At 34.2% G+C, this 17,786-nt stretch overlaps 1 protein-coding gene and 1 long non-coding RNA gene across 4 annotated transcripts in view; one reads left to right on the top strand and one right to left on the bottom strand.

Moving 5' to 3' along the window:
* si:ch211-39i22.1 (brain acid soluble protein 1) overlaps positions 1-17,403 on the bottom strand; it is a 58,216-nt gene extending 40,813 nt beyond the window's left edge. Inside the window, exons 1-3 of the mRNA XM_067444836.1 lie at positions 17,343-17,403; positions 10,495-10,524; positions 10,196-10,237 (exon numbers count right to left, since the gene is read on the bottom strand). Of these exons, the coding sequence (XP_067300937.1) occupies positions 10,196-10,237; positions 10,495-10,524; positions 17,343-17,403 (133 nt within the window). The remainder of the gene's footprint in view (positions 1-10,195; positions 10,238-10,494; positions 10,525-17,342) is intronic.
* LOC137076205 (uncharacterized) lies at positions 440-5,412 on the top strand. 3 transcript variants are annotated; one of them, XR_010905251.1, is made up of 5 exons: positions 440-853; positions 1,044-1,104; positions 1,218-1,277; positions 1,377-1,514; positions 1,698-2,557. It is a non-coding gene; the product is annotated as an uncharacterized lncRNA (long non-coding RNA). The 3 variants fall into 3 exon arrangements; XR_010905250.1 differs by lacking the exon at positions 440-853 and adding an exon at positions 4,938-5,412 and having other exon boundaries at positions 893-1,104; positions 1,698-1,814; XR_010905249.1 differs by lacking the exon at positions 440-853 and having other exon boundaries at positions 894-1,104.
* Positions 17,404-17,786: the final 383 nt, after the last annotated feature.

Here is a 17,786-nt window from a genome sequence, read left to right as displayed (position 1 = left end):
AAATTGTGATAAACTGTTATTTTTATGATAATTTGATGAATAGAAAGATCAAAAGAACAGCATTTATTGGAAATAGAATCTTTTGTGATATTATAAATGTCTTTACTGTCACTTTAGACACATTTAAAGCATATTAGAATGATTTGTGAAGGCTGGAGTATTGATGATAAATTAATATAATAAATTAAACTTTACTATATATTCACATACACTGTAAAAAAAAAATTTGCGATTTTGTTATTTCAACAATTTTTTTTCAGTAGATATAACTAGATTGTCCAGACAACAAGGCATTTTAAGTTTTCTTGTCCTCAACTAGACTGAAAGTTAAGTGAAGAAGTATAATTGTTGTTTTAACTCAAAAACATATGTTGAAATAACTACACTAGATTTTCTGTTGAATGAACAAGTATAATTGTTGTTTTAACTTAAAAACATAAGTTGAACTGTTCTGGATTTTACTCCAATTATACTTTAGTCTATTTATTTAACTACAGTAAACTAAACTTAATCTACTATGTGCAGCTGATTTATATACAACACTCTAATTATATAGATATGAGCACATTTATTTAACTTACCGTATTTAATACGTACCATTCCACACCATATAAACCAAGTCTTAATTCAAGGAGTCAATGAGTAAAGAGTTTTTGTATTAACACGGCTAGTGAAAACAGCGCCATCTGGCGGAGAGGATAATTATGTACATCCAGGAAATGCACGTGCTGTATGCGCGCGCCCCCGTATCCCCTCCCCCACCGACTGACAGACCAGACGCCATTTCCATTCAATCGCAATGCTGAGCAAATGAGTAGTGTTTACACCGGCATAGTGTTTTATCTCATTAACAGTATGAAGTTTATAACATTATATTGTGGTAGGATGGTGTGTGTTTGTGTGTGTGTGTGTGTGTGTGTGTGTGTGTGTGTGTGTGTGTGTGTGTGTGTGTGTGTGTGTGTGTGTGTGTGTGTGTGTGTGTGTGTGTGTGTGTGTCCGTGCGCACCTAAACTTAGAGATATCTTCTTTGACTCGCGGTGCAGAGCGGAGGATAGAAACAGGCGACTGAGGCGAGAGAACTTTTTTACAGGGAAATATTATAAAGTAAGTGTTTTATCTCATTTACCATTTGTTTTTCATAATTTATTGATTTATACCAATATGTAACTTATATGCTGTGCGCGTTTAAAGAGCCAAAACTTTTCTCTCAGGGCCAGGGGACATGACTCACCGTGCAGTGCAGACATGGAGTTTACTTTTAACCAAGATAACACAAAGTAAGTTACGTGTTTAACCTCATCTACAAAGTGCATTTATGACATTATATTGTTTTATAATTATATTTGTGTGTGCGTGTGTGTGTGTTGTGCTCCCAGAGCCGTTGAAATACAGAGTTCCTAACGTTACACGCTTTTACCTCGCGGGGTTCATGGAGCTCTCAACAACTCGCGCCGTCTATTTGTTCGAATGGTTGGAGGTGGACAGCCGTTTCACTATATTTGCTGCAATTTCTGGTAAATATTAACTTTATGAATTTAAATAATATCAAATTGTGAAATTTGAAGTATTCAGCCCTAATTAAATCACATTGAGTCATTGTACAGTGTAAACATTGCAACATGTTGTCAATAAGCCTCTAAAATGTTTTTTTTTAATTATTTTTTTTAAAATGTTTTTATCTATTGCTCCTTGACAAGAAACTGAACTGGTTTACGGATCGGATGAAACTACATCTCGCTTCACTGCATGGTCTCTCTCTCAGATCGCCATCAGATACAGATAAGTTTCATGAAACTCCTTGAAAATTATTAAATGTGAGTTTGAATCGATACAGGTAAAATAAATAACTATTAAAGGGTAAGTTCACCCAAAAAGGAAAATTACCTCATGATTTACTCACCCTCAAGCCATACTAGGTGTATTCCAGACGAATACAATCGGAGTTATATTTAAAAAAAATCTAAAGCATTATAAATGGCAGTGAATGGCAGTCCAAATTTTTAAGCCCAGAAAAAAGTGCATCCATCCATTGTAAAAGTAATCCACATGGTTCCAGGAGGGTTAATAAAGAGATTCTGATGTGAATCGATGGGTTTGTGTAAAAAAAAAAAAAAATCCATATTTAACAAGTTATAATGTAAAATATGTAGCTTCTGGCGGGACGGCCTTCCGTATTAAAGTTACGGAAAAAGTGTAACTGGCATGGCGATGTCGTCGGATGTAGAGGGGAAGAAAAACGCAACTGGCGCAGCGACGGCATCGGACATGGTGTAAAAAAAACGTAATTGCCACGACGATGACGTCGGACGTGGCGTAAACCTTTTGAACTTCAGGAGGCATTACACTTATTTCGTAAGTTGAAGGCGGTCCGCCAGAAGCCTTTATTAACCCCCCGGAGCCTTCTGGATTATTTTTATAATGGATACAGGGCTTGACATTAAGCATGTTCATGTGCTTGTCCAGAAAAAAGTTTGATATTTTGTGTGTGTGTGTTTTAAATATAATTTATTCTGAAGCAATATGCTGACCAGTATTCAATCAGCTTTGACATATTTAAATCTGCATATTTGTGAATTTTTTAATTATTATTTTTTAACTTATATAAAGGGCATTTCCCCTCTAATCTTATTAAATATAGGCTATGCTTCAGGTTTCATTTTATATTGTAAAATTTGATCTATACATTAATTTAAAATAAGACACAATAAGGGCTGTTACCAATCACATTAAATAATTTACACTGAAAAATTTAATTTGCATTAAATAATTTTTTGAAATTTGTATTTTTGGATAGACCAATAATGTTTAAACATCAAACCAAACCTCCAGTAGGTGGTAGCAGGTGGCCGTTTTAATGAGTGAGTCATTGAGTCGTTCATTCAAACGATTCATTCAAACGCTGAATCGTTCAGTAACACACGTGTTGCGGTTCTGCTCTGAATGATTTTCACTGCTGAAATAGAACAAAACATTAAATATTGCTTCTTAAATGTAAGTGACCTTAAGGGAATGTTAATTTAAGTGAATGTTAATTAATTGTTTTGCTATGAACTGTCATATGAAGTCAGTGTCATTTTCAGTCGTGGTGGTATTCAGGAAAACAGGTCAAGTGTTGTAATGTCTTCTCTAGAGGCTGCACAAGTGTCAACAGCGCGACCTTGTTATCGTCAGTTCATTATATATTATTATCCACTATCAATCGCCACTTACACTAAATTAATGCAATCATTCTTGCATTTTGGTGATTCGCTAGCTATTTTTTGTTTTAATCAGGTCCATCGGGCAAGTAAAATTCTCTTTCACTTGTCCCTTCGAAAAATCCACAAGCGTTAATGTCGAGCCCTGGGATAGATGCACTTTTTTTCTGGGCTTCAAAATTTGGGCAGCCATTCACTGCCATTTATAATTTTTGGATTAGCCAGAACTTTTTTTAATATCACTGATTCAGGGCTCAACATTAACGCTTGTCAGGGACAAGTGAAAGAGAATTTTACTTGCCCGATGGACAAGGGCCTGATTAAAACAAAAAATAAACTAACGTTAGCGAATCACCAAAATGCAAGAATGATTGTGCATTAATTTAGTGTAAGTGGCGATCGATAGTGAATAGTAATATATGATGAAATGACGATAACAAGTTTGCGCTGTTGACACTCGTGCAGCCTCTCGAGGAGAAATTACAACACTAGAGCCATTTAAGCTGTTTCCTGAATACAATCACGACAGAAAGTGACTCTGATTTCATATGACGGTTCCATAAACATTACATTAACATTCACTTAGTCACTTACATTTTAGATGCAATATTGAGTGTGTTTGTTCTATTTCAGCAGCGAAAATCGTTCACAGCAGAACCGTAACGCGTCTCACAGCAACTGAACGATTCAGTGTTTCAATGAATCGTTTGAATGAACGACTCAATGGCTCACTCATTAAGAAGGCCACCTGCTGCCATCTACTGGAGGTTTAGTTTCATGTTTAAACATACTTTCTAGCATTTGTATTTGTCTATTCAAAACTACAAATCTCAAAACATTATTTAATGTATTTGTGATTTTTCAGTGTAAATTATTTTATTTGATTGGTAACAGCCCTTATATTGTCTTATTTTAATTTAATGTATTGATCAAATTTAACAATATAGAATGAAACCTGAAGCAGAGCCTTTATTTAATAAGATTAGGGGGAAAATTCCCTTTATAAAAGGTAAAAATATCATACATTTCAAATGATTCAATTTTTTTTTTTTAAATCACAAATATGCATATTTAAATATGTCAAAGCTGATTGAACACTGGGGAGAATATTGCTTCAGAATAAATTATATTTACAACGCACACGCACGGAAAAACAAAAAAATATCGAACTTTTTTCCGGACAAGCACATTTTTTATTTGGCCAAGTGAATGAACGATTTACTTGTCCGAAGGACAAGCACATGAACATGCTTAATGTCAAGCCCTGTGATTGTATTCGTCTGAAACAAGAATGTAATACACCTAGGATGGCTTGAGGGTGAGTAAATCATGGGCTAATTCTCACTTTTGGGTGAACTAACCCTTTTATTTGACAGTGGTTTTAAATGTTGTTTTTGTTGCTTTTTTGCATTTGAATATTGCACTTTACTAGTAGATACAGCATGAAATAAACATGTATGAACATCAGAGAATATGTTTAAAGATACAGTACAATGTATGAAATCTGTATTGTCTCATGTAATTGCAGTGTTTCAACTGCGCAAATGTTAATAAACGTCAATAAATAGCTTTTAAGCAATGTCATGTCACATTTACCTCAGAAAAAATATTCTGTCAGCTAGAAAAAGTATATTTACTATATTGCCTAGTTATTGTATCGCTGTTCTTTAATGTATGTTTGAATAAATATTTTATGACAGCACCACTTAAAATTTGTATCTGTGTCTCATTTTTTTCCAGCCAGATGATGATGAGAGAGACATTGTTCATGGGGTTAATGTAGGGCATCTTGACCATGAGTGAGGACATCAGACATGATAGTGCCTTCCCAGATGATGTTGTGGATGTGGATGTCATACTAGACAGAGATTGTGGTCATGGATCTAGAAGATGCCCTAAATGCCTTTGCCACACTGTTTGGGCTCGAGCTATGAGGTTATCCAACTTTTTATTTTATTTTTATTTTTAATCTAGGTTTAATGGTTGGGGAGAGCTGCAAAGCTGAAAAAAATGCAGTGAGGTAACACTGGTGCATATGTGCTGTTTATGCTCATTGATAAATGTACTGAAGCTTGAGAGCTTACACATTGTTAATTAAAATGAACTTAAATTAAGTTTAAATTAAAATGGTATAAAGCCAAATCAGAGGTGTTTAACAGTATGTGCCGTTTCTTTTTGCAGTTTTCTGAAGAAAGGACATTTCAGACCTTTTGTGTGGTTGTTTTTGGTGTTTGTTTTTGCAATAAATATAAATGTGTACTGAGATGTGTTGCTGTGATTTTAATTTGCTATAGGTTTTATTCTAAATCAAATGTAATTTACAAATCAATATAGTAATGCAATTAATACTTATTAAAGCAGCTTTGCAACCAACTAAAGTGAAGTTATGATGACTAGAACATTTAAGTTCAGAAAACTGAAGTGAAGTTATGATGACTAGAACATTTAAGTTCAGAAAACTGAAGTGAAGTTATGATGACTAGAACATTTAAGTTCAGAAAACTAAACTGAAGTTATGATGACTAGAACATTTAAGTTCAGAAAACTAAAGTGAAGTTATGATGACTAGAACATTTAAGTTCAGAAAACTAAACTGAAGTTATGATGACTAGAACATTTAAGTTCAGAAAACTGAAGTGAAGTTATGATGACTAGAACATTTAAGTTCAGAAAACTGAAGTGAAGTTATGATGACTAGAACATTTAAGTTCAGAAAACTGAAGTGAAGTTATGATGACTAGAACATTTAAGTTCAGAAAACTAAACTGAAGTTATGATGACTAGAACATTTAAGTTCAGAAAACTGAAGTGAAGTTATGATGACTAGAACATTTAAGTTCAGAAAACTAAACTGAAGTTATGATGACTAGAACATTTAAGTTCAGAAAACTGAAGTGAAGTTATGATGACTAGAACATTTAAGTTCAGAAAACTAAACTGAAGTTATGATGACTAGAACATTTAAGTTCAGAAAACTGAAGTGAAGTTATGATGACTAGAACATTTAAGTTCAGAAAACTAAACTGAAGTTATGATGACTAGAACATTTAAGTTCAGAAAACTGAAGTGAAGTTATGATGACTAGAACATTTAAGTTCAGAAAACTGAAGTGAAGTTATGATGACTAGAACATTTAAGTTCAGAAAACTGAAGTGAAGTTATGATGACTAGAACATTTAAGTTCAGAAAACTAAACTGAAGTTATGATGACTAGAACATTTAAGTTCAGAAAACTGAAGTGAAGTTATGATGACTAGAACATTTAAGTTCAGAAAACTAAACTGAAGTTATGATGACTAGAACATTTAAGTTCAGAAAACTGAAGTGAAGTTATGATGACTAGAACATTTAAGTTCAGAAAACTGAAGTGAAGTTATGATGACTAGAACATTTAAGTTCAGAAAACTGAAGGGGAAGTTATGATGACTAGAACATTTAAGTTCAGAAAACTAAACTGAAGTTATGATGACTAGAACATTTAAGTTCAGAAAACTGAAGGGGAAGTTATGATGACTAGAACATTTAAGTTCAGAAAACTAAACTGAAGTTATGATGACTAGAACATTTAAGTTCAGAAAACTGAAGTGAAGTTATGATGACTAGAACATTTAAGTTCAGAAAACTAAACTGAAGTTATGATGACTAGAACATTTAAGTTCAGAAAACTGAAGTGAAGTTATGATGACTAGAACATTTAAGTTCAGAAAACTAAACTGAAGTTATGATGACTAGAACATTTAAGTTCAGAAAACTAAACTGAAGTTATGATGACTAGAACATTTAAGTTCAGAAAACTGAAGTGAAGTTATGATGACTAGAACATTTAAGTTCAGAAAACTAAACTGAAGTTATGATGACTAGAACATTTAAGTTCAGAAAACTAAACTGAAGTTATGATGACTAGAACATTTAAGTTCAGAAAACTAAACTGAAGTTATGATGACTAGAACATTTAAGTTCAGAAAACTGAAGTGAAGTTATGATGACTAGAACATTTAAGTTCAGAAAACTAAACTGAAGTTATGATGACTAGAACATTTAAGTTCAGAAAACTAAACTGAAGTTATGATGACTAGAACATTTAAGTTCAGAAAACTGAAGTGAAGTTATGATGACTAGAACATTTAAGTTCAGAAAACTGAAGTGAAGTTATGATGACTAGAACATTTAAGTTCAGAAAACTGAAGTGAAGTTATGATGACTAGAACATTTAAGTTCAGAAAACTAAACTGAAGTTATGATGACTAGAACATTTAAGTTCAGAAAACTGAAGTGAAGTTATGATGACTAGAACATTTAAGTTCAGAAAACTAAACTGAAGTTATGATGACTAGAACATTTAAGTTCAGAAAACTGAAGTGAAGTTATGATGACTAGAACATTTAAGTTCAGAAAACTAAACTGAAGTTATGATGACTAGAACATTTAAGTTCAGAAAACTAAACTGAAGTTATGATGACTAGAACATTTAAGTTCAGAAAACTGAAGTGAAGTTATGATGACTAGAACATTTAAGTTCAGAAAACTGAAGTGAAGTTATGATGACTAGAACATTTAAGTTCAGAAAACTAAACTGAAGTTATGATGACTAGAACATTTAAGTTCAGAAAACTGAAGTGAAGTTATGATGACTAGAACATTTAAGTTCAGAAAACTAAACTGAAGTTATGATGACTAGAACATTTAAGTTCAGAAAACTGAAGTGACGTTATGATGACTAGAACATTTAAGTTCAGAAAACTAAACTGAAGTTATGATGACTAGAACATTTAAGTTCAGAAAACTGAAGGGGAAGTTTTTATTACTAAATGGAATTAGTTCAGATAACTTATCCAAATAAGTAAGAGAAACTTAAAAAAACCAATGCAAAAAGATAACAAAATATATTAAGTTAAGTCAACAAATAATTTTTTACAGTGTAGAGAACAGCTGATTTACATTATAATAATACTTCACAATTTTTACTGTATTTTTTATTTAAAAAAATGCAGCCTTAATTTTGACTGGTAGTGTAAGATGTAAAAAAACTGCAGAAACTTAATAAAATTATAATTTCAACTTTAAAAAATGTGTTTGTGCTACAAATGATTAAGTGCTCAGTGTAGTTTGGTTAAGCATTATTTCAGTTTAAGCTGCTGAAATACTCAACACACAATATTCTGTATTAATTTAACAGGATTTTCCATAAAAAAATGTTTTTACAGGTGTTTTACCTGTAATTTAACACATGCACTGCATTGAGTTGTGTTTTAGGGTTAATGGAAATGTCCATAAAATTACTGGATAATGTCAGTCCCTTCTCTGTTATTTTACGAATGTAATTTTTATAATGTAAAACATTTGTTTCTAGAGTGTGCAACTTTTAAATTAGAAGATGTTTCTTCTAGCACAATGGTGTAACATCGCAGTAAGGAACAGCAAAGGATGGACGAACGTCCATTAAGATATTGAAGTACAAAGTGTATTAAAGTGTTATTTTATCCACCCCATGCACATCTGTACATCTAGAGAAATACGCTGCTATAGGAATCATAATCCTTAAAATAACTACAAAATACAGGCGTGACGCTCCTGTGAGTTCATGTAAGATCTCTTGCTTTGAGTGATATGATGTAGATCAGTGTTTCTCAACTGGTTTTGCCTCGGGACTCTTTTTTTGTCGGATATCAAGTGGCGACCAAACCCGTATTTTATGTCACCTGCATCATATTTTCTTTTGTTTTTCATTTCGCTTCTGGTTTTTAGGCATGAGGGCTGCCTCTGTTTCATTTGACTACACATTTGCACATTTCTTTGACGTCAACAGCGAAGAAGGGCATTGGAAGGGTTTCTACTCCCTCTTTAAAGCTGGTTATTAAAGGGATAGTTGACCCAAAAATGATGTTGATCTGCTGACCCCCAGGGCATCATCGGTGTGTGTGTTTCTTCAGAAGAACACAAATGAAGATTTTTAACTCAGCCGTTGCTCGTATAATGCATGTCAATGGGGTGTATTTCTATGAGAGTGAAAAACACACAGACATACGAATCCATATTAAACCCTGAGGCTCGTGGAGACACACTGATGTCTTAAGACACGAAACGATCGCTTTCTGCCAGAAACACAACAGTATTTGTGTTATTTTACCTCATATCAGACGAATCTCATCTAGTGTTCCCAACGCCATTACTTCTGCTAAAGAAGGTCAAAATACCGGCGCGATCATGGATATATATATATGCCTCATTAGTGCCTTCGTTGATCGGTCGAATGAGGCATCTACGTAAATATATCTATGATCGCGCCGGTATTTTGACCTTCTTCAGCAGAAGTAATGGCGTTGGGAACACTAGATGAGATTCGTCTGATATGAGGTAAAATAACACAAATACTGTTGTGTTTCTGGCAGAAAGCGATGGTTTCGTGTCTTAAGACATCAGTGTGTCTCCACGAGTCTCAGGGTTTAATATGGATTCGTATGTCTGTGTGTTTTTCACTCTCATAGAAATACACCCCATTGACACGCATTATACGAGCAACGGCTGAGTTAAAAATCTTCATTTGTGTTCTCCTGAAGAAACAAACACACCGATGATGCCCTGGGGGTCAGCAGATCAACATAACAATTTAATTTTGGGGTCAACCATCCCTTTAATATCATTGCTCCCTGTTGCCAGTTGAGAAGCACTGCTGTGAATGGTAACACTTTAGTATAGGGAACACATATTCACTATTAACTATGACTTTTTCCTCAATAAACTCCTAATTTACTGCTTATTAATAGTTAGTAAGGTAGTTTTTGTATCATTTAAGTTTAGGTATTGGGTCGGATTAAGAGATGTAGAGTAAGGTCATGAAGAATAAGGCATTAATATGAGCTTTAGAAGTGCTAATAAACAGACAATATCATAGTAATATACATGATCATAAGCAACTAGTTAATAGTTAATACCTGAACCCTAAAATAAAGTGTTACCCTGTGAATGTATTGCATCCAGAGATAAAAGCTTATCATCACCTTCATCAGGAACGGTTGATGCAAGGTCATCTGCCGGAGACTCTGGATATGAGACAGGTAAATTAGCAACCCATATTTATCATGTTTATTGTGAGACAGGTGATATGTTGGACCGCGTCAAAGGGTTTACTTGAATAAACACAGAGCGCTCTTACGAGGAACTGTAAAATTAGCCTGACGTGAGAGCTGCACAATGTTCAGTTTTATAGCTTTGGCACAGAGCTGAGGACGTTTGGAGAAGGGCGTGGTCACAAAACATGGCAGTTATTATAGTATATATCAAATATATCAAAACTCACCGCCGTTCTCAGCAACGTCCCCTCCATCTTCTGAAAAACACAACAACAAAAACAGCATTAGGCTATATAATGTTAAATCGAACCTATATAGCCCAATAAATAATAAATCCAGAAATATCCTGAGTTCATTTAAGCTTTCATGATGCTTTCATAATTTTAATAACTTTTAATATAGCCTATATATATATATTTGTTGCATGCCTTTTTTTACTTATTAAATAATAATTTAAAATTACATAAATCTATTTTTCATACTGTAATTCATAATGTTGTGATAAACAGTCTTTACACTTACGGTCCCATTAGTTAACGTTAGTTAATTCACAATATTAATAATTATCAATTATCAATACATTACAGTATTCATTAATCTTGTTATATATTATTTAATGAAAGTACAACTACATTTCATTTTAGCTCGAGTCCATTGCTTATTTTCATGCATATTACTAGGATACTGGCTGTTTATTAGTACTTATAAAGCACATATTAATTATTATTTATCTTACTAACTATTAATAAGCAGTGATTAGAAGTATATTGAAAGCAAAAATCATAGTTAATAGTGACAATTGGACACTAATCTAAAGTTTGACTATTAACAGATACAACTTTTGGTTTTAATAAGGAGTTAGCAACTGTTGAAATTAACAATAACTGTGATTAATAAATGTTTAGAAGTATAGGCTCTTTTTCATCATTAGTTTATGTCAACCAATGCTATACGAAGTAATGTATATATAGCATGGGCGTCGCTAGGCAGTTTTTAGGGGGCTTCAGCCCTTACCCCTAAACGTGTGCCTCAGCCCCAAAAATATGTGATTAACCCTTAACCCCTTAACTGTCACCCGCCCTTTTGAGAATAGTCATGAAAATGCACTATCTAAACGTAAAGGGCTGTAATTCATGAATGCTTTGGAATATAGACTTAAGTTTGGTCTTGATTTAAAGATGAAGTGAAAGCATTTCAAAATATAAAATTATAGAAAAGTTATGGAAGTTTAAATTTATTGAAAATGAAAAATACAGTACTAAATATTATTTATTTTATATAAAATAAATATTTAACAACATGTTTTACTCTAAAAGTACTATGAAATCAAAGCCATATGTCTAACCAAATTGTGTTCTAAATTTGAAGTTGATATCACAAAAATTGAAGTCCCCATGAGATTTTGTTTAGGCGCTATACCAAAAATAGCCACCGGGTGTCATTCAATTTCCATTGATTGTTTATTTGATGTATTTTCTTGTAAATTTCAGTCTAAATATCACCTCCATCATAAAACAGTCACCAAATATGGAACATTGAGACTCATACCTTTCCAACGATAGGTGTTTTTGTCAAGATAAGAAAAGATTTTCATTACAAAGTAGTTAAAGGTTACAACTGCTGTTATGATGTAGATTTTTTTTTTGAGGGGCACTCTCGTCATAAATGACTATTTTACTGTCATCATGTAATCTTTTATCATAAAACAATGGACATATCTCTTCGGGAGTGTTAGACCTTTCCAACAATATATAGTTTGTCATGATTACATTCGGATTTAAGTGAAATATAGTGAAGTAAATGCAGGCGTCCCGTATATGGGACGGTGACAGAACATATGAAACTTGCGGCAGGCTAAAGCTTCGTCCCGTCTTTTGGTCTGTCTGTGTGTTGAGTTCTTCAATTCGCTGCCGCACGTCAGAAGCAGAGGTGTGTGTGTGTGTGTGTGTGTGTGTAAATCAGAGACTCATTGGTCTGTCACCGCTCCACAATGTCAAAATAATTGAGAAAACCAATCAAATCAGAGTAGGCGGGCTTTATGGTCACACAGAAACTGCTGAGGCCATGAGTGTGAATTTTAGCAGCGTAAAGTGAGAGAAATGTAAGCCGTTGAAATAAACATTTATGTTTGACAGCTGCTGCTTTAAGTCAGAAATGTTAAACAATAGACAAGATATTCAGGCAAATGAATAATCATTTGTCTAATTTCGTCATTTTGAGTTAAAATTGTGCCTGTGTGATTCATAATGTAGCCTAATTAACGAACAAGAAATATTAACAAAGCCATTTTCATCAGATTAGGCATATTGATGATGAATGTGTAGGCCTATATATTGTACATTAATACACTCTAAAAAATGCTGGGTTAAAAACAACCCAAGTTGGGTTGAAAATGCACCGACCCAACAATTGAGTTGTTTTAACCCAATGGTTGAGTTGTTTTAACCCAGTGGTTGGGTTAAATGTTGCTTAAGACAACCCAATTGCTGGGTAAGAACAACTCAACCATTGGGTTAAAACAACTCAACCATTGGGTTAAAACAACTCAATTGTTGGGTCAGTGCATTTTCAACCCAACTTGGGTTGTTTTTAACCCAGCATTTTTTAGAGTGTATAATTCCATTTGTAACCTTCAGTAAATTAAAAAAATCTCATTGGGCATATTAGTAATGAATGTGTTTATATAGATAATTAATTTAATAAACTTCAACTTTAATAAACAGTAAATTAACATGTCTAAGAAAATTATTCATAAAACATATAAATATCAGTATGTTAATATGTAAACCATATTTTTACTTTCTTCACTGACGAAAATGGAAAAACTATATCAGTCAAAGCTCAGCGTTATGAAGAGACAGGGCAAGATAAAAACAGAGAAAAAGAGAGATGTGGAGATAAGAGAGACAATAATCTACTGCCCAGTGATATGGTTTATAAGCTATTGTTATCTAATTTTTTGGCCTTCAGAACATCTTAAAATGCACATATGTAGATCATAGAAATCAAATGTTCTTGGGGGACCATGCCCCTGAACCCTCCTAACATTTGGGATCTCTGTGATTATAAACCTGCCAACATTATTGGGTGTGATTAATGCATGTATGCTACAATATGGCCATGCAATAAGGTATTAATATTAGCTTTATACGTAATAATTAACAGCCAACATCCTATGGGTATGCATGTTAGTAAGCTACTAGTTAATAGCGCAATTTGGACCCCAGACTAAAGTGTGATTTTTTTTTTTTTTTCCATAGGCTACCCTCAATGCGGGCTAAGCCCCCCTAAAATGAAAATCCTAAAAACGCCCCTGATATATAGTATATATATTTCAATACACATATATATTTTTCTTCTTAAATGTATGAATGCTTGTGTGTGTATTTGCAGTATACACTGTAAAAAAATATTTAAAAATTAAGTTACCTGGTTGCCTTAATTTTGAGGTAATAAAACATTTTTGAGAATTGACATCACCCAGATTTTGTAAGTTTTACAAAAATTTTAAATTTTTTATATATTTTAGAGTTGCTATTAGGGCTGGGCAAGTTAACACGGTATTATCGCGTTAACGCATTAATTAATTAACGCCGACAATTATTTTATCGCGCATTAACGTAACGTTAGTTATTTATGATTATATTGAAAGGCCGTTGCTCACTGCCTCTGAATACACACACAGACAAACCATTGGTCAGGAGAATACACACACAGACAAACCATTGGTCAGGAGAATACACACACAGACAAACCATTGGTCAGGAGAATACACACACAGACAAACCATTGGTCAGGAGAATACACACACAGACAAACCATTGGTCAGGAGAATACACACACAGACAAACCATTGGTCAGGAGAATACACACACAGACAAACCATTGGTCAGGAGAATACACACACAGACAAACCATTGGTCAGGAGAATACACACACAGACAAACCATTGGTCAGGAGAATACACACACAGACAAACCATTGGTCAGGAGAATACACACACAGACAAACCATTGGTCAGGAGAATACACACACAGACAAACCATTGGTCAAGAGAATACACACACAGACAAACCATTGGTCAGGAGAATACACACACAGACAAACCATTGGTCAGGAGAATACACACACAGACAAACCATTGGTCAGGAGAATACACACACAGACAAACCATTGGTCAGGAGAATACACACACAGACAAACCATTGGTCAGGAGAATACACACACAGACAAACCATTGGTCAGGAGAATACACACACAGACAAACCATTGGTCAGGAGAATACACACACAGACAAACCATTGGTCAGGAGAATACACACACAGACAAACCATTGGTCAGGAGAATACACACACAGACAAACCATTGGTCAGGAGAATACACACACAGACAAACCATTGGTCAGGAGAATACACACACAGACAAACCATTGGTCAGGAGAATACAGCGCTGTCTGTAGCCGAAGCCAAGGGCTGACATTCTTTGTCTGGGACAAATAAATATTAAAATAACCAGAAACGCGAGAATGATTCAGATTTTTTAGTTGTTTTTATTATATTCAATGTAAACAGCGATTGATGAGTGTATCTCTGCCTCTGGTACGTTAGTCGCGTTGAGGCTCGCGCTGCCCGTCTCTGAGAGACATTCGTGGAGAAATCTAAACCACTGAGCAGCGATATAAACTCACAGAAGAGACACACTGGGGGAAAACTGAGCTTTCTGTGCTTATTGATATTTATGATTTATGATATTGTTAATAACACAAGTCGACTTTGCAATCGTGAATTGTGTAGCCTAGTTCAATAAACAGTAGCCTAATTAATATTAAGTCCCTTATATTTTAGATCCAAACCACCTTTTGTTGTTCCATTTCACCGATGATTTCACCGACGGAAATAGTTCCAGAGGAAAGCAACACTCAGCGTGGTGTGGTGTTACTGAATGATTCAGTGTTTTGAATGAATCATTTGAATGAACGACTCAATGACTCACTCATGAAGACGATCACCTGCTGCCCCCTATTGGTGGTTATGTTTAAAAGTATGATTGCATGTTTTATTGAGAACATCAATCTTATAACTTTGCAGTTTAAATTATTTAATTTGATTGGTAACAGCCTATAGTGTCTTTACTATTATAACTGAATTTATTAATCAAATGTAAGAATTTAACATGAAAGATGATGCATACATTTAATAAGATTTAAAAAATGGCCTTTATAAAATTAAATAACGGCCTGGGGTGAATATCACAAATATGCAGATTTAAGTCGGCCTGTGTAAAAACTGACAGAACACTGATGAGAATATTACTACAGAATCAATATATATATATGTATGTCATTTGATTAATTTCATTTGATTAAATTAATGTTTAAGAAATATTGTAACTGTTACTAACTTTTAACTGCTGTAGAAAGCACCTTATTTTTTTTAAGTGTTTGCAAACCATATGTTATTGCGCTTTTGTTCATTTAGCAGCACTTCTGTAGTCATTATTAAAATTTACGATTAATCGCGATAAAAAAATGGAATCGTTGCCCAGCACTATTTCTATTTATTAAACCAATTTCCTTCATTGTATTAACTCATTTTTTTTTTTATTTCAATGAACTCAACGTTTTAAGGCAACCAGGTTACTTACTTTTTTAAGTTAAACCAACAATATTTTTTTTACAGTGCAGTAGCGTATTGTGCATGCTCATTTTTACATTTACATTAGCATTAATGTCATCTGAAGCTCACTTACTCTTTAATAGTGCTAATGATATAGTATATTAACATATTTATCAATCCAAATCTCTTTTTCGTACATTATATTTTACATTTTACATTTTTATATTCACATGATGCATTTAAAAACATCTGATTTTAGCTGTTAGTGCTTTATTAATAATGGAGTTTAGTATGTGCCCTATGGTTATCAATCATAACATGATCAGAATTATCTACTGTTATTCTAAAATGCAACAGTGAGTAAGTAATTCTTAGAATGATTTTTATTTAAACCAGGTGCATCTTGAGTTTTAAAGCACATTGTTAGTGTCTGTCCATGGCTTTGTTTTATAGTGAACTCACGCATTTTTGGGGTTATAAAATGACGCAGATCCATTATGCAACACCTCCTGAGTTTGTCACGTTCCAGTGGCTTTCGATTCAAGAGAAATCCTGCTTGTATTTGCACAATTAGTAATGAACACACTTTGGTGATTTTGCCCCTCCAGCTTTTAATTTCCAGAGCCTCTCTGTGATTTGATGTTGTTGGCACAGTTGGTAGTGGTCAGATTAGGCGAAACAAAAGAAGTTTACTCTGAGTAGAGAGGAGGATGGTGACACACCTGTCCACACAAACAGGAGCCTGTGAACAAAGAGAGTCCCTTTGCACAATCCCTACCAAAATATAAAAATCCAATGAATGCAGGAGGCATTGCTGTGTGCACGCAAACTCCCTCGGGTGCATCAAAAGCATCCTGAGTTCTCCATGTAGGGTGTGGTCTACATCTGGGACTAGATTACATTTCTGAAACTACACCTCAGTCTTTCTCACTTTACAACACTGAACTAAATACATGTCTCCCATCTACATCTGGATGAAATTTCACATATTTTGCAATAAACAGCCCCGTAAATCACCATCAAGGAGGGCGTGCTTCCCCAATATTCAGAGTTTTAATGGCTGATCGACCTTTCTACATGTGTTCCTCCCAATCCGTAACATTTGGGTCCATCCTGTGGATATTTCAGAGTTATGGATGAAGTCATTGAGAGACTAGCCAAAGCTGTTAGTCAAGAACACAATGTACAAAGGGGTGGGAAAAGCCTTTACTACTTCAACATGTCTAGCAAGTCACTCTCCATCTCCAAGGGTCTTATTTTAGTGCCCAATAACACAGGACTCATATATATGAGCATTAATAGTCATTTTGTGGCAAACGTGATGATTTATACCAAACAAAGACATGCTATTTCATCTAGCTACTTATTAATTTATGCATTAAAAAAATGGAAACAAAACCACTTTGCATTATTTAGCATTTTTCTTTAAAATGTGAAAGTTTTTTTCTCCCAAGACTTACCTTGCATCTTTACTCCAGTCACGACTAAACTTCCAAGGACGAGAATCCACAAGTATGACATGATCGTGGCTTGAATGAAACCGAGCTGAATAAGGTATTACTTTTTCAAATGCTTTTTTATTAATTTTAATTTTTCTAGCGCATACAGATTTTCGTAGTAGACTATTCGTGCCCGCGCGCATGTGGTTGGTGTGCAACTTTCAGACAACCTTTTGTTGTACAAACTTTCCTGGGTGTGCGGCTCTGAATCTACCGCCCACCCACATGTGGGATTGACTTGTGTAGGATCCAATTGCAGGTTAGTCTCTCGGTTTCTCTCTAAAGTCTCATGCACGAGGGACCCCCTCCTCCGGGTGTATCCTTTACATGACATTCAACCAAAGCATGCACATCTAGCGCAGATGATAGGCTATTGATCCATCTGTCGCGTTTCCCTTTAGAAAG

The sequence above is a fragment of the Pseudorasbora parva genome, chromosome 5 (assembly GCF_024679245.1).
Source record: "Pseudorasbora parva isolate DD20220531a chromosome 5, ASM2467924v1, whole genome shotgun sequence".
NCBI lineage: Eukaryota > Metazoa > Chordata > Actinopteri > Cypriniformes > Gobionidae > Pseudorasbora > Pseudorasbora parva.
Note: the sequence above shows the minus strand (reverse complement) of the source record. Positions and strands in the feature narration are given on the sequence as shown.